This window comes from Stenella coeruleoalba (assembly GCF_951394435.1).
Source record: "Stenella coeruleoalba genome assembly, chromosome: 6".
Classification (NCBI taxonomy): Eukaryota; Metazoa; Chordata; class Mammalia; order Artiodactyla; family Delphinidae; genus Stenella; species Stenella coeruleoalba.
The window spans coordinates 121,243,283-121,269,665 of NC_137151.1; the positions used below are offsets into that span (position 1 = coordinate 121,243,283).

The following is a 26,383-nucleotide window of genomic DNA, read 5'->3' on the forward strand; positions in this document are numbered from 1 at the left end:
AAGTTCAACACACTGCTGCTCCAATTGTTGGCTTTTTTAAAGACAGAACGTCAACTTGATGCCTCAGCAAGGAACCCCATCTCATGATATGCAATATTTATTTAGTTAGTTATTTAATCAAAATACTATTCCACTGCTGTGTGCTCTCTACGTGGTTCTACTGCATGAGGATGCAGTGGTGGTTAAACACTCTGAAAAACTATTAATATCCCATGAGTCATCGAAATGGTGCTTTTCCAAATAGTGTCCCTTCACTTTCGGATGAGAGGGAAATGACAATACAGTTCTAACATATGGCAACAGTATTTTCTAATATCCCCAGGCTGACTCTAATCACTTTGAGGTTATTAAAATGTTCTCTGACCAGCAGACACTATTATTTAGAACAGAGCTTCGCTTAGACGTTCATGAGATCTCAGATCCAGAAACCTTTCCCCAAAAATGTGGAAATGGATTGCTGATGAACACAAAACATGCATGGTGAGAAGAGTGGGTTGACCTTCCTCCTTTTGTCAAGATTTTAAAGTGGAAAACCCAGCCTTAGTGACCACCTGTGGGGACACTGCCATTCTGTCTGCCCAGCCCTAGTGTTTTCCTGGGCTGGTCTGCTGTCTTCATCAGGACTCTTGGGAATTCCCTGGCAGTCCAGTGGTTAGGACTCTGCCTTTACACTGCAGAGGACACGGGTTCAATCCCTGGTCTGGGAATGAAGATCCTGCCAGCTGCACGGCGTGGCCAAAACCAACCAACCAACAAACAAAAAATCAGGTTTCTTGGGTGGCAAGAGAAAATAAAAGCCCAGAGTAAACCAGCTTTAGTGAAACACAGGAATGTATTAGCTCATGTAACCAGACTGGGAAGGTAGGGCTGGGCTGCTTTCAGGACTGGCGGGAACCAGGGACACTAATGCCATCAGAATTTGGGGTTTCTCGTCTCCTCTTCTCCCTGTGTGTTTGCTCCATTTTTTTCAGGCTAAACTCTTCATGAGACCTGGGAGGGGACGTGGCTACTAGCATGGCCATGCATGGCCTCACTTCCTAACGGAAGGAGAAAAAGGGCCCCCCTCTCCCAGATCCAGTTTAAAAATCCCTGTGGAGGACAGTGATTGGCAAGGGTTCCTATACCCACCCTTGGGACCAGTTTCTTGCCCGATGGGGCCAGGAAAAACCATGACTATAGTCAGGAGGGTGGATGTGTTAATAAAAGGATGGCGGAGGGGAGCACATTTAAGATCTACTTAATACATTTCAACTTTCAACAGTCTGAACAGACGTGTTCTATACCTACCTTCTTCTGGGACCTGTCCCTTCCCCTCCATCCAGAGGGAACCACCCTGGGAGACTGACCCTGCCTCTTTGCCACATAGATTATTAGATACGGGCACCTGCCAGTCCAGTAGCCTCCTCTCCCAGAAACTTTTTTTTTAAGTTATTTGGGGTTTGGGGGGCTTTTATTGTTTTTTAAAATTTATTTATACTTTATTTACTTATTTTTGGCTGCGTTGGGTCTTCATTGCTGCACATAGTGTTTCTCTAGTTGCTGCGAGCGGGGGGGGGGGGGGCAATTCTTGTGGTGGTGCACGGGCCTCACTGCAGTGGCCTCTCTCGTTGCGGAGCACGAGCTCCAGGCGCGCAGGCCTCAGTAGTTGTGGCGCACGGGCTTCACTGCTCCGCGGCATGCAGGATCCTCCTGGACCAGGGAGCGAACCCGTGTCCCCTGCATTGGCAGGCAGACTCCCAACCACTGTGCCACCACGGAAGTCCCCTCTCCCAGAAATTTATTAGACCTGGGACTTGGATATGCCAGCTTGGTCTGCTGCTGGCTTGTACTGTGGCGATGCTGGAGGAGCTGGACAAAAAGAGCTGGACCACAAGACAAAGGATGTGGCAATTTACAGAGGGAGGCAGAGGCAAAGAGATGAGCATTCTGACAGGATCTGCATCTGGGTCCCAGTCCAGCCACATCCCTGCCGCCAGCCTGGTGCAGCACCCCATATCCATATAACCTCCCCTTTCCCTTAAGGAAGCTCGAATTGCACTTCTGTTGCTTGCAGTCAAAAGCATTCTGATACTCTATCTCATCCTAAAAAACAAAAACAAAACAAAAAAACAGCCAGAACCTTTATACCCTGATCCACAGCAGAGGGACATATGGTCATATGGCTGGGTTCTGGCACCAGCCTTCCTCAACTGAATCCGAGTTCTGCCTCTTACTAACTCTGTGACATCAGACAAGCTACCTGACCTCTGCGTGTCAGTTTCCTCATCTGCAAAAGGACATACTAATAGTACCTACGTGGTAGTGTTTTGAGAATTAAATAAGTTAATCCATGTTGAGCAAAGTATCTGGCATGCAAAAATCACTGATTTAACATTAGGTATTATTCATAGTAGGAGAGGGCAGTAGTGTCTGGGAGAAATTTTATCATCTCTTTAAAGAGCAAAGAGGCAAACCAAGGGAGATAACTTCCCACAGAGACACTCTCTCTCTCTAGCCATTGTCCCAGCTTGTTAGATGTGCCATGTTGAATCCTCCAGCCACCATTCCAGACACTTGGCTGTCAATTTATAAAAGGGATAACAAGAACTTTCTCTAAGAAAGTTAAAGTTTACTATAATGCTTGTATTGGGGTACAGGGATAAAACCTACGTCAGACAGTCATTTTTAAAATGTGAAATCTAAGTGTCAACATATACGGAGTGGGTGATGAGACCTGTATGGGTTTTACTCCGCGTGCACAGAGTCTTTATAACGGAAATGTCAGGTGGTATGTATTCATATGTCTGCAAACACAATAACACTAAAGGAAACAAAGAAAAGCCAAGGGATAAAAATGTCCAGCGCCAAAAAATGTGACATTTGGAAGGATCATCGGTGTGTCTGAAAATCCACGTCGGTTGGATTCTTGGCTATCCTTTCATTTACTCCAGCAGTCACTAGGTTTACTAGGTTACAGCAGTTAACACAGGAACATGGTTAGCTTATCTTACTTTCATTTTTAGTGATCTAATTTTGAGAACAGCTGAAAAGGAGTGGAAATAAAGATCGAGCCATATTTTTTTAAAACAGGAAATTATATTTTTAAAAAAGAATAAAAGCAAGAGAAAAAAAGAACAGAAGAGAATCAAAAGCCCTGGGCGCTGGCTGGGTCTTTTTGACTTTATAATTCCGTACATTCATACATAATCACATTCAGATCTCCCTTCCTGAAGAGTGAGCTCCTTGAGGCCAGGATCCAAGTCTGGCCATCTTTGTCTCCAGGCAGTGCTCACCCTGTGCCTGACCCACACCAGGACCCAGCTGTTTGACCACTTGCTGATTGAAAGATAAAGGAAAGCAGGGGAACCAAAAGGGGAAGGACAGAAGTAAATAGGACAGTTCTTGGAAGGTTGCACTTGAGTTCCTCAGAACTGGAGCATCACTTCACATGTATCTTACATCCATTACAGGCGGGCAGAATCCATTCCATAGATATCGCTATCCAGCAAAGCTGCTGCATCCTTTAGACACTCAGTATTTACCAGAACAAATAAAAACGCTTCTTTTAAGATCCATGATTTGTCTCCGCAATATTCAGACAACCTCATTTCCTCCTCCTTCCTATTACTCATTACTCATCCTCCCTCCAGCCAGTCCCCTCAGGGTCCGGGGAACACACCTGAGGCTTCCGAACCACCGACTTTGCTGACTTTGCTCTTCGATGGGATGCCCTCCCTATTGACTAATTTAGGAATTGATTTCAAATCATTTCAAATTATTCTTTGTTTTACGTATTCTCGTTGAGCCAAACTACAATGTCAGCAGAAACAGAAACTGCACAATGGAGTGCAGTAGTTAAGTCACAGACGCTAGAGTCAAACTGCCTGTGTCTGAAGCCAGGTCTGGCCAATAAATAGCCAGGTGTGCTCAGGCCAGTGACTTACCCCTGCGGGCCTCAGATTCCTCATTTGTAAATGAGGATAAAGATGCTAAGAGTAGCTAATAACAACCTTACTGAGTAGGGTTGTTGTGAGGATTAAGAGAGTGACAACACGTGAAATATTCAGAAGAGTGCGCGGCCCATAATGTTGTTAGAAGTGTTCCCGCTTATTAGTTATCTCCCACAGAACCTAGCACTCTGCTGAAGAAATGCTTTTATCGATAAATCTATGTTCGTTTCTATAACTTTTTCTTGCATATATAGTATGTATATAATGGATAACAATTAGAAAATGCATATGAGATATAGAAAATACATACAACAAAAGAACACCAGCAATGCTACTTCCCAGAGAAAATATTTTCATATATTCCATTCATTAGTTAAACAACATTTACTGAGCACCTAATATATGAAAGACTTCACGCCCTTGCTGGAGGTAAAATGATGAAGAAAGACAGAAACGGCTCTTGCTGTGGAAGTTACAGTCTGTGGCGGGGAGACACGCCTTAAGCAAGTAATGATAAAAAACATGTGAAGCTGCAACTGTGATAAATGCTAGAACGGAGAGGTCCACGTGTCATTGGGCAATCTGACCTACTTGTGAAGGTCTGTTACTTGAAGGTTGTGAGGAAGTGACTACTGAGCTGAGAATTAACTCATAGGAGTTAACTCATAAAGGTCAGAAGGGAAGGGTTTGCCCAACAGAAGCACAGTGAATCCAAAGGCCCTGCACTGGGAGGGAGAGTGGTGAGCAGAAGAGAGGAGGAGTGCCCACGGAGGCTGCAGTGCTCACTGGGCAAAGCTGGCCGGGTAGGGAGAGGGCAGACCTACAGAGCTTAGTATCCTTAGTTTAGAAATTATATTCTCTACTCATTCAACAAACTTTGCCTATGAGATCCAGGGACATACTAATTTTACATCAATTAGATTTATATCATATACTCCTTTTATCATGAATTTTTTTGAACAATAAATATACAGTAATTTAATTCTCATTGGTGGAAATCAATAGATATTTCCCAACTCTCCATTATTTCTAACAATGCTGTGACAGTTTTCTCTGGGCCTTTGTCCAAATATTTGTTGACATACATTCCTGTAAGGGGAATTGCTGGTTCTGCAAATTTGTTAACATGGTTTAATCATAATCTTGTCTGGGAAATCAGCATATTCAACTGTCAAGATTTGATTCTAGGTTCTTTTGAGGTTGGTACCACTGTTACATTTAGAGGCATTCTTCGTGACTTTCAGAACCTGCTTCTTCATTTGCTTCAGTGTGTGAGGAATTCCCTTCTATTTCTGATCCCCATGGGTCTTTCCCACAAATTCAGATCACTCAGTACTGGCTGCTGACAAAATATCTTTACAGGTCTAGAATCCTAACTGTCCTACTCCTGGGTTCCACAGGAGAGGAAAGGCCTTCTTCTCTGTCTGTGAAGGATCTTCCTCTGGACTTGAGACACATTGAAAGAGAAGGCAGATTCTGACATTCCTTTCCTCTCTTCTGCCTCCTATTTTGTCCAGCTCCATTTTCATGCAATAAATTTACTAACTTGTTAAATGCAGATGGAACTCAGATGATTCTACTACAGACGAAGATTTCCCATTCTACTGAATTGATAGATGTCATCTTCTCCCGAGTCTGTCTTTCTCTTCTGCTTTCATCTACTGGCAAACTGTCCTTTTTCTCTTTCAAAATTCTGTTTGTATCCTAACCCTTAAATGACCTTCTAAGGACCCATTTACTTTTAGGTCATAGATAATTTCTAGGCTTCTAATGATTTACATAGCTAATCTATTCGCATTTTCTTTAGCGGTTCTTTGCATTCCATTTCTTTATTGCAAAGAAAACCTTTTTCGAAGGTCAATGGGTTGCTCTTGCTTAAAGCAACCAATCTTTGGTTAGGACTTCGACGGATACCAAGTGTCTAGGTAAGGTTAGGCTTACTATGTACAGGCGCAGTGTGAATTGCATTATATAGTTTATTACTTTTAATCCTCACGACAATCCTGTGGGATAGGTATCATTCCTTCCCGGTTTAGGGATCTTCCCCATTTTACAGATTAGGAAACTGAGGCTTAGGAATGCTGTCTCTCATCTATAGTCACACAGCTACCATGTGAGGAGTTTACTTCTGCTTGTAAACTGACATGAAGAAAAGGGAGGCAGGCTAAGAAAGAAAATATAAAACGGGGAAAAGCAAGCAAAGGAAACAGCAAGTGGGCGGAAGCCTCCCTTTTGCCTTTCCTTTCTCCGCCCCCGACCCCGCAAGGTCGAGCGTCCAACGTGGCCCGCACGCCTCCTAGCGGCCGCATCTCTGCGGCCGGCACTTCCGGCCTCGGGATGCTATCATCAGCCAGCGCCCTGAGTCGGCGCCGGACATGTGCGTGCGTGTGGCGTAAGACGTCGAATGAGGAGGCGGGCTTTCTGGCTCTGTCTGAAGCCATTTCCGTCAGGAGCCGGAAGTCCGTCCTGGATTGCATCGGGGGAGGCCTGTTCGTGGACCTGAAACCTGGGGCTGCTGGCCCTCCCGCACCCGCAGGTTGCCTCATGGTGCGGGCCGCGGCAGCCAGCCCCCGTGCGGATTGGCGGCGCTAAGGCGCCGGGGCAGCGCGCGACATGTCGTCGGGCCTCCGCGCCTCCGTCTTCCCCCGCTGGAAGCGCCACATCTCGGAGGAGTTGAGGCGCCGGGACCGGCTGCAGAGGCAGGCGTTCGAAGAGATCATCCTGCAGTGTGAGCGGCTGGCGGGTCCCGGGAGCGGGCGGGCGGGCGGGCCCAGCCGAGGCATGCGGGGCGCCAGCGGGAACCCGAGGCCGAGCCCCCCGCGCCTCCCGCGCGCCTTGAGGCCGCCCCGGGTACCCAGCGCCTTGGACCCCCAAACGCCTTTTTAGATCCTTTCCTCTTTCACTTTATTCTTGGGTGTGACTGTGCTGGATTTTCCTCTTCAATTGGGTATTCTTCACGGGCAGGCACCGTTCATGTCTGTGTTTGTAAATCCCAGCAGCTCACATAATGCTTGTGTTACTTAAATAGGCCGGTTCCAGAAACATCCTGTTTCGGGCATCGTGTTGTTACTGACACGGGCACTGACTTTAAGCAGTAACTCGCTCCGTTACCGTCGTCTTCAGAGTGTAGCGAAATGTTTGCCTTTCATTCCTGAAGATCTGTTGTTCTTCCTCCACTTTGGTGTGCTTTGACTGTTACATATTACACATCTTGAGTCTTAACGTACTTTTTAGTTGGGACATCACAGTCTTTACTGTCGTTGAAAACTTAAGTGTGAAAGAGGTGGCCCACACCCACCCCCGCTGCTGCAATTTGAGTACAAAAATGTTTGTGCCCTTAGATGCCTTCTAAAGAGCCTTTCCTTGCCCCTCCGCCCCATTTTACCATAACTGACGACACATTTGGGGGAAGAAACGGGACACTCTTCGGACCTCTGGTTCTGTCTACCCCTTGAAGTAAGCCTGCAAATCTCAAATCATGTTGATGAAGCAGTTCAGTGTAATAGTGGGTGCCCTTTATTGAATTCTGATTGTGCTAAATTTATGGTTCCTGAACTTACCTGCACATTAGAATCAGGTGGGGATCTTTTAAAAATTATAAAGCCCAGGCCACATCCCAGACCAACGAAACCCCAGTAGTAGAGGTGGGACCCAGGTGTCAGTATTTCTTGGTGATCCCCAAATAATTCTAAGGTAGAGACAAGCTTGAGTGCTGTCGTAAATATTTGGCATGTGTCGTTTCACTTTATCTTTCCGAAAATTCTATGAAGCAGGTCCTGTTGCCCTTTATACAAATGAGAAAATTGAGACTGAGAAAGATTAGGTCATTTCTCTGGGGAGGTACAGCAGATTGATAGGGCCTGGATTTGGACACAGACTTGATGGCTCCTGACTTTTTTGCACTTTTGCCTTTCTCATTGGGTCCCCCAAGAAATGGCCTTCTTGCTTTGCTGAGCCCATCCTCTTAACTAAAATGGGGAGAAAAGGGAGATGATGAATGTGCCACTCCTGTGCTGATTCCTTACACTCTTAAGAGGCTGGCAGCCCAGTGCTCTTTCAGAAAGCCAGAAGCACAGGAAACTCCTTGCTGAAACGATTCCTCATGGGTTACATAAATTCAGGTCATCGGGTATTTCATCATATGCTTATTCTTTAAAAGCTAATACACTGAAGGTCAAATTGGGTTGGAGGTCTGACGACACTCCCCTTACCAGCCTCACTTACCTGAGTCTGGTTTGCTGCATCTATAAAATAGGCGTGAAGCTCGCCTTGCCTACTTCATAAACACAGTGCTGTGCGTATAAGTGCTTTGAAAGCCATCTACATAACTGTCTATAAATGGAAGGTGCTTGTAATCACATTGACACAATTGAGTGTTTTTCTGCACTTTGAAAATGGACATCTTGAAGGGGTGGAGGATGTTGGAGGAAAGTCAGAAAGACAGGTCAGTCCTGGAGAGGGAACACGTCTTTAAAACAGCTATAGTGAGTAATGCATGCCTGGGAGCTAGGAGAGGAGGCTGGGGGCGGGGGGGGGGGGGGGGGGGGGGGCAAGAGGGCAAGATAACCTTGGCCTGTTAAAATCTGCAGTTGAGGCAGGGGACTGACATTTGGGAGGTCACTTCTAGATGGTGGAACAGCCTCACTCTTCATTCCTAGCCTCCCAAAGCAGTCAACCAGAGTTTCCTGTTCAGTCCTGCCTCTGAGCCTGAAGAGAAAGATGAAAAGAGGCTCTGGGGACAGCAGGGGGCCTTTGAGTGAGAGGAACTTTTAAGAAGGCTGCCTCTTGAATACCTCATGTCTTTGATATCACAGGGCACCTAGCTGTAACATTTTGAAGATCTTATTAGAGCCCTTTGACACTGGTGAACATTCAAGTTTGGAATCACTTCCCTGTTCTCTTGAGCTAATTTATTAAATTAATATTGATGAAGATAGTGTTTCTGTTTCTGCCCAGGATTTCCATTTTTAGATATCAAGAAGTAGGACTCAACTCTTTAAGAGGAAAGATAAGCTGTTCTGACAGGAACAGTCACTAGCATAAACCCTTCCAGCTTTTGCTGTGAAGCATCGCTAATCTCAGACGTTGGGGATCTGAAAGCCCCCGTCAGGTGTGGCTTTTCTGTAAGTTTCCTGTGGTCACTTTCTTCTGCTTTGTGCACCCCCTTCCACTTCTGATCTCACTGGCCCCCTACATGCATGTCATTTCTTGCCCTGACTTTTCTTTTGAATTTCTGCACTGTGTTCCCTGTCACATTTATTAAGTTCCAAGGACTCGTTTTCTTCCTTGAGCTCTCTGCTCCTGTGTTCTCCGGCATGTTAGGATCTTGCACCCAGTTGGACGAGCAGGGAACCTCAGAATAATCTTTGACTTCTTACTCATTGACATCTGTTCATGTCACTGCCTGCTTTTAAAAATCTGTTGTTTCGCTATTGCCAGTAAGAAGAGGTCTGAATTTCTCATCCTGCCCTCTCATGTGTTGGTGCAGACTTTTATTTCTAGCCATTTACTGAACAGCTCTCTAGACCTTCTGCTTGGACTGTCTGTTGTCTTCACCTGTGAAACCATCTGAGAAAATGAGTAAAAGTTCACTCTTCCTTTTTGTACTTGACCTCCACCCCAGCCCCACCCCCATTACACTTTTTTAGCTCCTTGAGGTCAGGGACTCTGGTTTGTGTTTGTATCCCTAGTGCCCTGATCTTAGATTAAATATTCCAGGGACTCTCTGGCAGTCCAGTGGTTAAGACTTGGCCTTCCATTGCAGGGGGTGTGGGTTTGATCCCTGGTCAGGGAGCTGAGATCCCGCATGCCTCGCAGCCAAAAATCCAAAACATAAAACAGAAGCAATGTTGTAACAGAGTCAATAAAGACTTTTAAAAAATGATCCACATTAAAAAAATCTTTTTAAAAAAAATTCCAGGGCTTCCCTGGTGGCGCAGTGGTTGGGAGTCCGCCTGCCAATGCAGGGGACGTGGGTTCGTGCCCCAGTCCGGGAAGATCCCACATGCCGCGGAGCTGCTGGGCCCATGAGCTATGGCCGCTGGGCCTGCACGTCCGGAACCTGTGCTCCGCGGCGGGAGAGGCCACAACAGTGAGAGGCCCGCGCACCGCAAAAAAAAAAAAAAGTATCTTCTTTCTAAAAAACTTCCAAATATAATAAGGTAAAGGTTTCCTCTCTTACTTAGAGATGCATAGCACTTCGCTTTTCCATTGTGTTTTGGTATGTTTGTTGCCTCTTTCCCAGGTAGAAACAGGTAGCTGTGGGAGTAGAAAGCATGGGCACGGGGGCGTTTTGGAGGGATTTTTCATAGGTTCCTTTGTCTGGGCTGCCTGTGCTTGGGCCAGGAAGCGTCTAAGGAGCGCATGTGCCTGGAGTTTGGACGATTGCTGTAATCGGTGGTAAAGTACAGTGCCTAGTACTTTGATACCTCATAAAAGTGAAACCTGCCCAGTCATCTTCTGGTTATTTCTTTGGTCCAAATCTTTATAAGATGTTAAGTAGTAATAAAGCATACCTGGGTTGTAATAACTTTTTTTTTTTCTTTGCTAGATAACAAGTTGCTGGAAAAGTCAGATCTTCATTCAGTGCTGGCCCATAAGCTACAAGCTGAAAAGCATGACATACCAAACAGGCATGAGATAAGGTATTCTGAAACGATCCTGTATTATTTGTGTCTCCTTTTTAATTGAAATTTGTCTCAGTTCAGTCGTCACTTCCCTGATTTTGAAGCAAACCAAGTACTGTGTTTGTGTTCCACTTTTTGTCAGTTCCTTTCAAATAAAAACTTCTGAAGCCAAATAACTAACTATTTAAGTTTTTTTTGAAGGTACGTAGCTACCCACCTAGAAGGCTCATCATCAGTGTGATGTGAGCTTGAGAAATTGCTTAAGACGAGTAACCAGGCCAGTTCCTCCTGTAGCCTGCCAGGGTTCACTTTTTCTGAATAATCAGACAAGTAAGCATTCTTGAGCAGATTTACATAGATCTTGTCAGTACAAGATTGACTGGCCTGTAAACATCAGCGCTACAGGTCTGTGTGATCCTTTTTAGTTCAGTGTTGTTTCCATGTATCTTAGTGTGCAGTCAAACCAGTGGGTTGCAGAAAGCTTTTTTTTTTTTTTAAGAAAAATTAGGCAGAAATCTGCATTTTATAGGAAGGCTAAGTATTGCTTCACTAAATATGTGAGTATGTGTTCATGGTGGGGAGTTTAGTATCTTTACTTGGGTCATTCATGTAAACTATGTCTTTTTGAGGGTCATGGTCCTAAAAAACCTTAAAGCCATACTTCATGCGAGTGGCTTAAATGGAATCATTCTGGAGTCTTACTGTCCTCCTTTTCCATTTGTTCATCACGTTTGCATATTAAATTTTGTGGTTTGTATGGGAACAGTACCCATTATTGTTCTAAAATCTACAAGCTTTTTTGCATATCAGCTAACATTTAGCAATTGTAAAAACAAAGCTGATGGTAATTTAGGATTTTAGGAAAAAGACAGAAATGCTGGGTGTAGCTTGTCATTTACTCCTATAGCCATATTTGCTAATTACTTGCCATCCGTGTTTCCTCATCTGGCGAGGTGGTTCCGTTGTTGCTTAAGAACAATTCAGGAGATCGTGCCTAGCTGTGGTCCTGGGAGGCCTTCTGCAGGATTTAAAATATTAGTTGCTGTGTTCTGGTCAACTTTAGGTGTAGAGAATCCGTTTCGCCCTTTTTCATCTAAATTCAGTCAACTGAAACCTTGAAACATTTTATTTCTATCTGGTTAGCCTCTTGGTGACTATATTCCTGCATCCTTTATCTGTCAGCGAAACTCATTTGCTTGGAAAGGTGCAATAAATAAATATACAACATTCTTTTAACTGAGTATCACTGGGGTGGTAATTTAACTGGAAGTCCGTCCTTCCTGCAAACTTGTGTTCAGTCAGGCCTCTTCCTGACTGCCTTGTTTCTATTAATGGTATCCTTATTTTCCACAAGTCAGCTATGATTCCTTTTTCCCTTGGTGTCCTGCCCCTCCCCCTTTGCAGTCAGCCAGGCCTGTTGATTCTTTGCCCGAGTGTCCTGTGCATCTGTCCCTTGGTTTGCATTTGTGTGCCACCAGCTTCGTTGCTTCCATTCCTAGACTATGGCAGGGGTCTCGTTCACTGAGTCATTTTGTGACTACAGTGTGGGCCAGGCGTTGGGATACAGAGATGAATAAGCCAAGAGTCCTTGTTCGCAAGGACCTGAGCCTCGTGGGGGAGAGTAGCTCAGTGAGGCGTGTGCTAGTAGGATACAGGTATTCACAGAAGACGGGGATCTCATTGGCTGCTTTCTCTCTCTTCTGGGCTCTCAAGTCCTGCCCATCGCATTCTAATTAATCTTGAAACACACTGTGCTTAAAAAGCTTTATCTCGTCAATTATCTGACTCCTCTCTTAAGTGTTTTAATCCCTTTGCTTACTGAATAAATCGAAGTGAAACTCATCCCTGAGAAATAGTTGATTCCAACAGTTTTCTAAGTATGCCTGCTAGACCACAGCCTCAGAGATTTGTTAGAAATGCAGAATGTTGGGCCTCACCCCAGAGCTCCTGTTTCAGAAACTCTAGGGGTGGCGCCCAGTAGTCTTGTTTTAAGAACCTTTAGGTGGTTCTGATGACCTCTAACATATAAGAACCACTGCTTTAGTGGCTACTCAGTCCTTGTGAAGTATCCAAGACACCCGGGACCATGTTAGAAATGCAGATTATTGACCCTTTTCTTCATCGACCTGATGAATCGTTCTGGGATGGGGCCCAAGAATCTGAAACCTACTCTCTAGGTGATTCTTTTTTTTTCTGCCTAGTGAAGCACTGTTATTGGGCTTTTGTAAGAAGTTTGACTTTTATTGTGAATAAAGTTGGAAGTGGTAAAAGGCTTTGAGCAGAGGAATGAGTGCCCTGTATCCTTGCCTTTTCTCAGGATTCTCTTCAGCTCCTTGGAGGAACAGACTAGTTTTATGTTTCGCATATTTCACATTGCTTTGCATTAAAATAAGGGGATTTGATAAAAATTATTTCTTTTCCTTCTAATCCCCATATGCAATCAATCACCCAGGCCTGTTGCTTCTTCTGCCTAATTTAGGGTGGTTTCTTATAAGGTATGTGCCGCTTTCTAGTCTCTTGGCTTCTAGTTCATGGGCCAAGATTGGGGAAGCACTATGTTGCCTCAAAGAATGCAATATTAGTGTTTCTTAGAACATGTAAGAAAAATGCTTTTAGAGATGGAGGGTAGATTTAGGAGGGAGCATCATTCTGCTGCCTTTTCCCTCTTTATTTCTTATCGGTCATTGGGAAGAGACAGTGCCCCCACTTCAGATGGTGGCATCCTAGTTTGCCAGCCATCTTCCTTTTCTCCATCTGTGTGCTTTCCCTGGGGAGTGGTTTCAGCTACTCACTGTAGTCTGATAATTTACACCTGTAGCTCCAGCCAAGACCCCTCTCCTGAATTACAGATCCACAGTTCTGTTCACCTGCTGTTATTTCTGAGATAGTATGCAAACACCTGCAAACTTTCCCAAATTCCATTGACTCTCGAGGTGGCCTGAGCTCCGTCCATGGCTTTAGATACATCTGTTTGCTGACAGCTTCTATATGTCAGCCTCCAGCTTGGACCTCTTTACTTGAAGTTCAGACTCTTAACAATATGCAATTTCCACTTGACATGCCCACTTGGATGTCCACGGTGAACTTGCTCTTCAGGCCTCCCCCAACCTCTTGCCCCCGTCCTTCTGCCTCAGTAGGTGACGCCTACCTTTAATCAGCCACTCAGGGCAAAAGCCTTGGAGTTGTCCTCGACTCCTGTCTTTCTCTCATTCCCCACAACCAATTCAAAGGCAAGTCTTGCAGTCTCTCCAGAGTGGATCTAGCTAGGATCTGACCACGTCTCACTGCCTCCGCTGCCGTCACCTTGTCCCGATCTGCACTTTCTGAGTCTGGAATATGTAATAGCTTGCTAACTGGTCTCGCTGTTTCTGCCCTTAACCCCTGCAGTGTGCTCTCCACCCAGCAACTGTAGCGATCCTTTCAAAACGTAAGTCGTTCCTCTGCTCAAAACCCTTGGCGGCTTCCAGTCATGCATAGGAAAAGCCACAGTCCTCGGGGGCCTGCGAGGCTCTGAGTGGCCTCCCCGATCCTCCCTGCACCCCCTGCCCTGGGCGCTGCGGTCACACTTGCCCCCAGCCTCTCCAACACTTGCTGTTCCCTCCACTCACAGGGCCCCGCCCCCGGGTCCGCATGGCTTGTTCCTCACTCTTTTCAGTCTTCAGTCAAGTGTCATCTCTCGGGATGCCTTTGATTACCGCACGTGGAACAGGAGCCCTGTCGCTCTGTCCCCTTCTTTACACTGCTTAGTTTTTCTTCACAGCATATCTGACCACCTGACTCCATCCATCTACTCATTTGTTGTCTGTCTACTCTTAGCCGATTGTGCAGCTTCCTGTTCCCTGCCTTCTCCCCGCTAGGCACCAAAACAGGGCCTAGCACAGAGCCGGCACTCAGATACTTGTCGGGTGAGTGGACCTCGTTGTCTCCTCCCCGTTTACCTGAACTTTATTCCGGAACCCATCCTTTATTCCTGACGCAGCTGGTGGTATGGGTTGTGGCTGGTTGGTTTTACCCTGTGTCTCATATCTCCTACTTTCTACTTTAGGTTTGTAGTGACTTATAACTCTATGGGCCTGGAGAACTGAACTGCTTTCTTGGCTATATTGTCATGTACAGGTTTGAAATTCTAAGGTTGTTGTTCCAGTGCCTGATTGAAGGGCTCTGGGGTCTGATTTTTTTTTTTTCTCTTGTTTACACGTTCTCTTCATCTGCCTGGTTGGGGCATTTAGTCCTGGACATGATGGTGCATGGAATGATAGTCAGCTGCAAGAAATGGCCCAGCTGAGGATTAAACACCAAGAAGAACTGACTGAATTACACAAGAAACGTGGGGAGGTAAAGATAGCTCCTCTCCTCGTCTGTCTTGGGGGTTGGGGGGTGGGGCAGGCACTCCCACTGGAATTTGCAGCCATCCTGGCTACATACGGCATCACCAGCTCTATCTGTGGGAATGAAACAACAGAAAAGATGTGAGACCTCTGTCAACAGGTGGGCAAGCCATTGAGATAACAACCAGGTTGTCATGCTCCAAGATGGCATGAAAGGTACAAGTGGAGAAACATAAAAAGAAAGAAGCTTACTCCTTGATTGACTGAAAGTCTTAACTAATACCTTCATAAAGCGTGAAACCTGCAATTTCAGAAAAATTCATTAGGAAGAATCAAGTCCTGGGCTGTGTTTACACTGGGTGGTGGTCTAATGGCAAGTTATGAAAAAGTGCAACTTACCATTACTTCAGCTGAATTGATTATCAGCTGAAGAGTCGGAAAAGGTAGCTGGGGTGGAGGGGTAGCCAGGCGTTCTCAGCAGGAACCTGGCGGTCACCTGGAGCATTGCTCGTCTATCCAAGGCTGCCTTCAACAGGGAAAGCGCACGCTGTGCCCCCGCGCAGCCCCTTCTCCTCTCGGCCACCCAGCTCGTTTCTTCTTGGTGCCTTGGCCCCACCGCACAGGCACCTGTTTTTTCTTTAAAGTAAACCGCAATTATGAGTTTCCAACTGAGGTCCTAAAATCTCTTGTTTATGAAAGTGTTCTTCTTTACCCCCAGTTAGCTCAGTTGGTGATTGACCTGAATAACCAAATGCAGCAGAAGGACAAGGAGATGCAGATGAATGAAGCCAAGTGAGTAGAGAGCACGCTTCCTTCGGGACTGGTCGTGGGATCTCACCGCCTGTTTTACTGTACTCTTGTGAGCGGGGCCAGTGGTGATCGGTGGCAAACAGTAGCCACACTGGGCTCAGCACAAGTTTCGTTTCTGTGCATACATAGCCTGGGGTCCTTTTCTACCCTCTGAGGATGGAAAAGGCAAGAAGAGTGCCCTCCGTCCTCCAGGGCCCCAGCACACCCCTGAGAAGTCAGCTTCGCTCTTGGAAGTGTCCCTGAGGCATTCACAGTTCTCCCCATGGCCATTGCCTGGGGGAGCGGGTGTCTTCTGTGGTGGGGATGGGACCAAGATAGCCCAGTGCCCGGCCATTGGGAACGGGGATGAGTTTGTGGGCAGGGTTGTTCTTGATCTGGGAGAAGCCTACCGGTCAAGATAAACAGGGACTCCAAATCCTAGGATCTTTGAGCTGGAGGGGAGCCTGGGTTTCATCTGTGCCTTTTCCCTTACTCCGCAGAGAGGGCTCTCTAGAGGCTTAGAAAGGTGGGGCGCCTGCTCAGGCGTTCACACTCAGTGAGTGATAGAGCTGATGGAATGCACAAGATACCCAGCCTCCTTTTAATCTCCCATTACTACACTATTTCAGCATCAAAAGCTCCCTCTTCCTTCCCATCCTGCTTTTCTAAAAGATACTTTAACTAGTCATTCATAGTCTGGATGAATTTTGCCCTAGGTGTTTCCTCTCCATTAATGGGATTGTCCTGTAAACCCCTGGGGCTGGGCTTGGCCAAGTGAGGTGCCTGCTGTGATGGCTGAGGTCATTGTTGGTGCCCAAGCTCACACAGGTCTTGTGCAGTATCCCTCTCCCGTCGTGTTTTCAGAATTGCAGAATGCTTGCAGACCATCTCTGATCTCGAGACCGAGTGCCTGGAACTACGCACTAAGCTTCAGGACCTTGAAAGAGCCAACCAGACCCTGAAGGATGAATATGATGCCCTGCAGATCACTTTCACTGCCCTGGAGGAGAAACTGAGGAAGACTACTGAGGAGAACCAGGAGCTGGTCACCAGATGGATGGCTGAGAAAGCCCAGGAAGCTAATCGCTTAAATGCGGAGAATGAGAAGGATTCAAGGTGGGAGATGAATCGGCAGTCAGTGATTTCCATTGTTTAATGAAGTCGCACCTAGTTCTTAGAAAAGAAAGAAACCAACCTGGCAGCTCTGACCACAGGGTGGGGGCACCAGGAAGCACTAACAAAATTAGAAGTGGCGGTGGGTGTGAAAGAGATTTGCATTTATAAGAACACCTTTACAGCTGAGCAAAGGATTACCTCCCAAAAGGGCTTTGGCCCGTTGCTATTTTTGCCAGCAAATTCTTTCCGTGTTTCAAGAAGAAAAGCTAGTTCTTGAACAGTGTAAATTAAACCAGAGTTAGAAAAAGCGTATAATCCGCCCCCCCCACCGCCCCATTTTGTAAAACTATTCCAACCCATAGCAAAAACTCTGATCTGGCTAGCGTACAAGAAGACCGTGAGCCAGCCTCACTAGTAATGAGTTCAAAAGATTAGAACATTTTATTTTAAATCCCTACATCAGTAGTTTAGAATTTGAAAAGATTATTGTAGTTTATCTAAAAGAATAAATGCATGGAATAGGAAAGAGCCTTAAAGAATAACAAAGAGCCCTAATCCTACCAAATAATATATGCAAAAAGATTTTGAAATCTGTGTAAAAACGGAAACCAAAAGGTAGAAGCAAAAAATGTTACTCTCTGCTGTTTGTTTTATGAAAAATTCCTAAATAGGAGTATTGGAGGACTTTCTAAACATTAAACGTAATGGTAGCTTTTCCAGTAAGCAGCCTGAGGTGACCTCTAAACATGGTTCGCTATTCACTTGACCCAGAAAACCCCACAAAATCATGCAAGTCAAGAGGTTCAAATCTTCATGTTCACTTTAAGAACACTTGTGAAACTGCCCAGGCCATTAAGGATATGCACATCCGAAAAACCACCAAGTATCTGAAGGATGTCACTTTAAAGAAGCAATGTGTGCCGTTCCGTCGTTACAGTGATGGAGTTGGTAGGTGTGCCCAGGCCAAACAGTGGGGCTGGACACAGGGTTGGTGGCCCAAAAAGAGTGTTGAATTTCTACTGCACATGCTCAAAAATGCAGAGTAATGCTGAACTTAAGGGCTTAGATGTAGATTCTCTGGTCACTGAGCACATCCAGGTGAACAAAGCCCACAAGATGCTGCACAGGACTTACAGAGCTCATGGTCGGATCAACCCATACATGAGCTCTCCCTGCCACACTGAGATGATCCTTACTGAAAAAGAACAGATTGTTCCTAAACCAGAAGAGGAGGTTGCCCAGAAGAAACAGATATACCTGAAGAAACAAAAACTTATGGCCCGGGAATAAATGCTGCAAAAAATAAATGCAAATAAAGGTTAAAAAAAAAACACCCCCCCCCCAAAAAAAAAGTAATGGTAATAAAGAATGGACTGTATAAAAATTGTAGGTTTCTTAACATCGAAGAACACTATAAAACAAGCAAATAGGCTATGCTATTATAAAATATGTATCCTTAGTATAGAGTCAGTAAGGCACAGGTGAGCATTCAGACAGAGGGCTGTAACATAGATAGTTCATGAAAGAAGTGGACGAGCTCAGTGAATCTGGCAAAAAGGATTGTTGGGAGGAAGGTGGGACAGGCCCCTCACATTGCTGATGTGAAGGCTGTTTCCCTAACCCCTGGAGGGCCCTGGGGATGGCAGGCACCTGAAAATGGTTCCCACTTGTTGGCCTTTATCCTGAGTGATGAGGTTCGTTCACAAGCACGATTTTGTGATAGTCCATTATTCACAGTAGTGAGAAATTAGAAGCGGTATATCCCTTGGTGGGGGGAGAAATTGTGATACTTTCATACAGTGGGATTTTGCAAAGTCTTTTCAAAATATATATACGTCTTAAGTTTGTATTAAGAAAACATGAGCTGTCCTTATATTCTTTCTGTCTCATGTTTAAGTAAAATTGCGTGGCTTATATGTGGAGCTCTTGGGCAGCTTAGGGGTGGTAAGGACACCGGGGCTCCGTGGAAGTTGTTAGGCTTCGGGCTGAGAGCCTGCCTGAGGGAGAAGTGGGCAGGCGTGTGGTTCTGCAGAGGGAGAGCCCTTGATCATCACCGTGGGCAAGGACAACCCAAACTTTCTAGTGAAAATGGGGAGTGAGGCACGTTACATACCTGCCCTTGTTCTGTCCTTTGGAATGTTATCCTAGGAATATACCATTGCACGTATAACCATCTGATTGCACGTGTGGGACCTGGGGATTCTTTTCGTTACTTGACTCAACTAGTTCCTCCTTAGAAGCCTTCCCCCTTCCTACCTATTTCCCAGATTAGATGTCCTTCCTCTCCTAGCAGCTTTTGTTTACCTGGGTCATAGTGGAGCGCTGTTTTTTGAAATAGCTGCTTGTGTTCCGCCTCCCTTGCAAGGCTGGGGTGTGTCCCCACAGGCAGGCACGGTGGCTGCTGTGTAAGAAGCTGTCAGCATTAAAGAAGGACATTTCCGCTGTCGTAATGAAGCCTGGGCTGCGGGTGTTTTTTTCTCCCCGTGACTCCAGCTCTGTCCTTTACCCACTCCTTGCAGACAGGTGCCTTTCCTTTAGAGGAGTGTTACACACCCCGCACCAGGATTCTGCTTTCCCCTCAAAGATAGTTTATAGGTCATCTATTCCAGCTAAGAAAAATTTGTTAACCTGTAATTTTTGTCACTTGTCCTGTAAAACTGACTCTTCATCTTCAAGGTATAAGATTAAGAGTGTAAGGCACTTTTTCAAGCTAGAGCCTCATCCCATCGCAGATTCTGATGTGCCACCTACAGGACTTTGCCCTATTTTGAGAATTATCACTATAGTAGAAACTTTTTTAAAAACTTAGAAAAGTTGTTTTTTAATTTAGAAAAATTTTTAAAAATTCCAGCAGAACTCTTGACCTGAGCTCAGTAGCAGTGCTAGAGTTCTGGGTTGGGGGTCCTCCACAGCGAGGGCAGAAATGACAGATAGAGGTGAACTTGCCATGGAAAAGAGAGGGAGGCCAAGGTTTAAAGGTTAGGAAGCTCCTGAATTGAGGACTTGGGAAGGAAAGACAAAAATGATTCTGAGAGCAGAGAGAGTAGAAGCGGCTGCTGACGACATTAAAATTCTGCTGCAGCCAGGACTTGTGTGTCCAGCCCTAGTAAACTGAAGCCTTGTACATTTTGATGACTCAAGAATCTCACTATACCTCAGTTTCCTCGTCTATAAAATGGGAATCATAGTACTTAACCTCAAAAAGTTTGTTATAAGTGTTAAATGAGTCAAATTCTGTAAAATAAAAAAACCGTGCTAGGTACAAGTAAATTTTTATTATTATTCATGCTCTTGATATGTTAGCGTGAGACTGTTTACTTCAGAAAACTAAGTCTCGACCATGACTAACCCTGGATGAACCTGATGCATGTTTCTGTCCTGAGAGGCCCCGGGTCCCCACAGGCAGGCTTCTCCCTTGCTGGTTCACTGCTCTCTCTAATCCCTCGTAGGGCTTTGCTCTGAAATCCATTATAATAGGATCCTTGCTGAAGTTACAGTTGTGGATTTGGGACTTCGGGTATCTTTGTCCAGGGTAGTTGTTACTTTAAGTGCATTGAATATTCAAATGTGTTACTAAGTAGTTTTTTGAGAGACAAAACCCCATGCTTTCTTTAAGTAGACATAAATAGTGGGCTTTTTTTTTTTTTTTTAAATAGGAGGCGGCAAGCCCGGCTGCAGAAGGAGCTCGCAGAAGCAGCAAAGGAACCTCTCCCAGCTGAGCAGTGAGTAGAGATGTACAAATCGAAACTATGCTCGTAGTAATTTGATTTGCTGTTTTGAAATAGTCTTACAATATTCTGTTTCTATAAAACCATTTTACAAAATGTAGAAGGAAAACGAAAAGACTTAGGGCAGCAAATAAAAAACACCCATTACCTTCCAGAAAGTTGTTCCAGTTTATACTCATTAGCTGTGAGTGTGAATTCTGACTTCCTCCACCCTTAACCAGTGACAGCCTCGCTGTTTTCCTGTTGAGACCGACCTGTTTTCTGCCTCTGGTTGGAGCTGTTGCCGTGTGATGCTGGGCTGGGGTTCTGTCTCTTGCTCTCTTCTTGGTTTGTGGCTTCAAGTGGAGCTTGGGCAAACCTTTGAAGCCTAAGTAGAAACTGGGATTTCCTGGAACAAAAGCAATTGAGTCAATATGGAGTTTTTCCTAATCTGAAATTGGGTGGAGGGTCTTCCCTGAGATTTGAAGCTTTGTTTTCAGAGCAGTGGGTATTTTAGTGACTAAATTCCCTTTGCTCTGGTTCAGGATGTGGGGTCTTCTCCTCTTTAAAATGGACTCTGGAATATAGTATTAGAGTTCTGATCTTCTGTTTTTTTAAATGTTGCTTGCTTCCTTGTAAATGGAGGGGAGTGATTTAAATTCACTCAGGAGTCATCTGCCAGACAAAGGTCTTGATTTATAAGAAAACAAATCTCATACCAAGCCTTTGCTTTAGATGTAGCATATGTGCATAATTTCTATACTCTTCACATGTCGAAAATGAATCTCAGGTGTATTTGCCCAAAGCTACAAAGTAGCTAAATAGTCGACCTGGAAATGAGATTTGGTTCCTTAAAAATAACGGCTTATAAAAGCATCATTTGTCTGCCTCTTATTGGCCAGCATAAACAGGTGACTAGGTGTAGAAAGGTCCAGCATCCTGCCCCATATCACAAAGGAAAAGGCAGAGACAGGGTGGAAACTTAAGGGTGTCTGACTGTGAAGTCCTGTTCTTAATCTCTGTTCTTTCCTACAAGTAGAGTTTCTAGGTGAAAGGACATTAACACCTTTGAAAGGTTTTGATAACGCGTTACCAGATGCTGGTATTTTCTCGTGGTCCTGGGCCTTTGCACTGTTCCAAGTACCTTTATAACTATACAACTCTATCTTAAACAAACCATTTACATAGGCTCAGCTCAGGTTTGTTACCCTTACCATGTCTGCTGTTCTGTTGTTACCCTTGTGCGGACACAAGTGACCCGCAGACCACGACTGAGAAGAGAAGAAAGCCCAGCCTGTTCTCTGTCTTCAGGCCTGCCTTTGTTCTCTAATCCTGGCCAAGACTGGGTTCAGTTACACGGGACCCTAGAATCAATAGCCAAGGAAAATAAATTTACTTGAACTTGGTTTAACTTGCTTGGTAACAAGTTCTGAAGTATATATTTACATAATCCAGATAATTAATCATGGAAAAATCTCTCAAGTTCTTATGAATCCAAACATTTGGTAATAAAGTCTTGGGTTATTAGATTTTATTATTTTGCTTCTCCATGAAGATTGCAACTTGGTAGGACGTCATTAAGACCAAAATAATTACTTGCCTTCCCTGCAACCAGGAAAACGGGGAGGAAGGGGAATTCCAGAGGAGCTTTGCACCAGCAAAGGAGCATGGTCCTGTGACTTGATTATCTCATGTGTAATATAATGGACTCTCTAAAATGTCAGAAACAGCAAATACCCAGAGCTATGCTTAAACATATAAGCCTCAAATACCCAGTCAAAAATGAATTGTGTTTAGATCTTGCTTTCCTGCCTTTTACTATTACAGTAATATTTAGAACTGGGTTGTTTAGGTACCCGTTGACTTCATTGCCCTTTTAGCAGTCCATTTCCTTATTGACTTGGATCTTGTCCCTATCCTGGCAGTTTCTTGTACACCATAGCTGCCCCTAGCTATCCTCTATGTTATTCAGCCCGTCTCATGGGAACTGTTTCTTAGTGAGTGCTGCAGTCCAGTTGGCATGCGGGAGCCCTTGAGCTACAAACCAGACTTCTGATGAGAAAAATCTACCTTAGTGCTGGTTGTGTGAATATAGGCTTAATAAGCCATTATGTCATTGCTTTCCAAGTGGGAGCTGTGTTTAGACCTAAAAAGAGCAAAAGCTCACTTGTAAAGTTGTTTTCAGTTGGAATTCTGGATTTGACTTGAACAGATCGTTTCTTCGCTGTTGCTCAGATGGCAGCTCCTTTTTCTCCAGAGAAGCCTTGACTGCTTCTGTCACAGCCAAGTCACATAGCCCGTGTGTGATTAGGAGGTGGTGTTGGTGTCGGCCTTTGCAGAGCAGACTCATCACAAAGCTCCTGTTCAGCAGCATCAAAGACTCAGCCTCTTGCCCTTCTTTCCAGGGATGATGACATTGAAGTCCTTGTGGATGAAACCTCCGATCACGCTGAGGAGGCCTCTCCGGTGCGGGCCGTCAGCAGAGCAGCCGCGTGAGTAGACGGGCTGTGCCAGGGGCGGAGCAGCCCGGCAGCATGCTTGTGGGCGGGGCCAGGGAACGGTGCGGCGCCCCCAGCTGGAACGTGCAGCCCCGCTCGCTCAGCCATGGGGCTCGCGGGCTCCAGGGTGTCTCCGTCTTTCTCGGGTCACCTCTGCTTAACAGGAGGCTAGCCGTCCCTTAGTGCCGCCACCAGCTGTGAAGAGAAGCAGAAAAAGTGTAGTGGCTTTCGGAAAGATGGACCTTGTTAGGCAGGTGATTGTTTAGATCATATGCTTAATTCTTACCAGGGCTCCAGGAGTTCTTTTCTTTTTTTAATTTGCCAAAACAGGATGAAAAGAATGGGCTTGGTCATTAACCACTAGAAGTTGTTGTTAGGTCACTTAGACAGTTCATCGTCTAAAGCATTATTTCCAGGGAAGTTAATTTAGTGCTAGTGAACCGTGTTTCTTTTGAAACTTCAAGGCTGGGTTTTCCCTCCTACCTTCCCAATGCTTTCTGGTGGTTCAGTACTGTGAGGGGTTCTCAGCTGGGGTTTGGGAACTCATTGGGAAATACACTCCCAGGTACTTTTGTGGACTGTTTTTGATTGATTATTTGGGCAAAATGTTTCTAAGGTTTAAACCTATCCTCCCCTCCTCTTTAGTAAGCGACTCTCGCAGCCTGCTGGAGGCCTTCTGGATTCTATCACTAATATCTTTGGGTAGGTTAGAAAACCTTCACCTTTCCTTGTTAATATGTGTATAAATATACCTGAGTACATGTACATGATTTGTTGTTTTTTAAACGTGCGCCAGAATTTCAGTGCAGAGTATACAGATGCCTTAATTTCAGCTTTTCATTTAGCTTCTTCCTTTTTTCCTCAACTTCCTTTTTCTTAATCTCGCTGCGTGCTGATCTCTGGCCTTACCCTTTAGTCTGTCCGAGTCTCCCCTTTTGGGACATCACTCTTCTGATGCTGCCAGGTGAAAATATTATCCTCTCTTAGCCCAGCATGCAAGTGTGGGTCGTTGATAATTATGCTGATCACTGCTTCACTACACCAATCATCACGTGTACATATGCTAATAACCAGGACGCTTTGCATGCTCCTAGGAATGCTGTCAGCCCTCTGAGACGGGCGAATAGGCTGAGCTCTGTACAGTAATCAAGGCCGGGTCGCTCTTTCTTTTGGCATGTGTTCAGCTCCACCTTGACCACAAGTGTATGCTGAGGATGATTGTAACCAGGCATAGGAATCATCTTAAAATAATTTTATGAAAATACCAACGAGCTCCCTCTGAGCTAGCGGTTACATTAAGTTGAGAACATTTGTAGCTGTTTATTGACGGGGGCAGCAGTTGTTCAGGATTGCTTTTCAGTGTTGAGTTTTGGAGTCCATGGGTTAGCGAAAAGGAGAGTACAGGTAAGTGCTGACTGTCTTTCCAGTTGTCACTGAGTGAGGTTGCTTCTGATTTGGGGAATCGTTCTGTGGTTTGGAGGGTCTAGAAGGGAAAAGAAGCTATTGATAAAAGATGTCTTTGAATCCCTTCTGAGAGTTTGGTGGACAGTAAGCCTGTGCCATCCTGATGTTTTCCTTTATGTTACTTCTTAGGAGGCGCTCTGTGTCTTCCTTTCCAGTTCCCCAGGATAACGTGGATACTCATCCTGGCTCTAGTAAAGAAGTGAGGGTGCCAACGACTGCAATGTGTGTCTTCGTAAGTATGATTTATCCCCACAGCCCACCAAGCTTCATAAAGAAACAGAGCCTGACAAGGGACCCTTTCTCCTGCTGCAGCTAAGCTTTCTATTATTGTTTTATTCATAGGGAACTTTCTATCAGACGACCTGTTGGCTGTCTGATAGAAAGGATTGATTATATTTTGATAAGCAAAGCAAAGCAAAGTTGCTTTGATAAGGTGAGTAAAATTAGTGTATTTTGCCGCTCTTCAGAGAACAGAATTTATTTGCAGCCACCCTCTGTAATGTAGGACTGGCTGAGATGATGGGTAGCATGAGGGGGTGGGGCAAGGGGAGAGCTAATTTGGGATGGTGAGGTATTAGAGAATAATTCATGCAATTGTTGTCACCAGTTGGCTCCAATTTAGAGTTTCTAGTCAGTGGTCTGTTTTGGAAGGTCAGTAGGGCAGCTGTTGGCTTCACAAATTATACTCAGGTCCATGTGACTTCTGACCATTAGGAGCACATAGTTGGAAGCCAGAGAAACTCCTGGGCAGAAGCCACTGTGATACCATGGCTGTCAGCTGGAGTGTGGAGCTGGGTCCTAGTACTAAAGGATAATCCGGATCCTGGCTGGGGTAATTGAGCGGACATGCAACCGGCCTGGGGAATTGTAGAGTCCCTGGCTCAGGGCTAGGAAATGGGGTGGGGGATGGAAGAATAGAGCAAAGCCCAAATAGTTGGGTTAACTCTTGTGTTGTGAGGGGTGAGTTGGAGGAGCTGACGTTCGGGGAGAGAAAGGCTTGCTGTAAAAATGGGATGGGGCTTCCCTGGTGGCACAGTGGTTGAGAGTCCGCCTGCCGATGCAGGGGACGCGGGTCTGTGCCCTGGTCCAGGAAGATCCCACGTGCCGCGGAGCGGCTGGGCCTGTGCGCCATGGCCGCTGAGCCTGCGCGTCCAGAGCCTGTGCTCCGCAACAGGCGAGGCCACAACAGTGAGAGGCCCGCGTAGCGCAAAAAAGAAAAAAACAATGGGATGGAGTTTATATGGGGGGAGCTTTCAGTTCCAGGCATAAAGAGGAACTTTAATAGTTATTTCCATACAATGAACTGGCTGAGCGATTAGCCACCTTGGTCGTTGTAAAGAGAGTCCTGCTGTGGGTGAGGAGTTGGACGGGGGACCATTAAGGCCCCTTCCCACTCCACTCCTGTGATTCTCTAACAGGCCTGGGCACCTCGGAGGTCGATGATGATTGGTAAAAGGTCTGATTGCACTTAACGTCACATTGCCTTCCCTGCCCTCAACTCCCAGCAGCCCATTTTTTCCCTCCTGTCACATTTAAGTCGTGTGTATGGGGTAATGGAGCAGCTGATAATTGGGGATTCTGTCAGTGTGTGTCTCTGAGAGTGAGCAGTGCACAGCTGACAAGCGTCCAACAGAACCGGCCGCACAGGAGATTGACGAGAGGCAGCCATGGTTGTGATGGTGCGTGATCTCAAGTTTTCAATCTGAGACCTCCGAAGTAGAAAGGTACCATTACAAAGAAAACGGAATTGTATGGAGGTAAAAAGTTTGCTCCCCTGTCAGACGGCTTTTCAGCCCTGGGACACGAGAGGGTGGAGAGAAAGCAGATCAAGCAAAGTAACAAGAAATCATGTTTCTGTTCCAGTCGGTTCATGAGTCACGTTCTCGATACTTCGGGCACCTTTTTCAGTCCCAAGCAAATGTGAAG

At 45.5% G+C, this 26,383-nt stretch overlaps 1 protein-coding gene and 1 pseudogene across 4 annotated transcripts in view; both read left to right on the plus strand.

The window, feature by feature from the left end:
* The first annotated feature begins 6,372 nt into the window (after window positions 1-6,372).
* ATG16L1 (autophagy related 16 like 1) overlaps window positions 6,373-26,383 on the plus strand; it is a 47,028-nt gene continuing 27,017 nt past the window's right edge. Inside the window, exons 1-9 of one of the 3 annotated variants that reach the window (XM_079924082.1) lie at window positions 6,373-6,657; window positions 10,480-10,573; window positions 14,785-14,890; window positions 15,602-15,675; window positions 16,537-16,788; window positions 20,445-20,510; window positions 22,901-22,987; window positions 23,639-23,695; window positions 24,587-24,689. In XM_079924082.1, the coding sequence (XP_079780208.1) occupies window positions 6,543-6,657; window positions 10,480-10,573; window positions 14,785-14,890; window positions 15,602-15,675; window positions 16,537-16,788; window positions 20,445-20,510; window positions 22,901-22,987; window positions 23,639-23,695; window positions 24,587-24,689 (954 nt within the window). In that variant the 5' untranslated portion in view covers window positions 6,373-6,542. The remainder of the gene's footprint in view (window positions 6,658-10,479; window positions 10,574-14,784; window positions 14,891-15,601; window positions 15,676-16,536; window positions 16,789-20,444; window positions 20,511-22,900; window positions 22,988-23,638; window positions 23,696-24,586; window positions 24,690-26,383) is intronic. The other 2 variants (XM_079924083.1, XM_079924084.1) reach the window with 2 other exon arrangements.
* LOC307187676 (large ribosomal subunit protein uL22-like) lies at window positions 16,796-19,501 on the plus strand (annotated as a pseudogene). Its single transcript has one exon. The product of its transcript is annotated as a large ribosomal subunit protein uL22-like (transcript).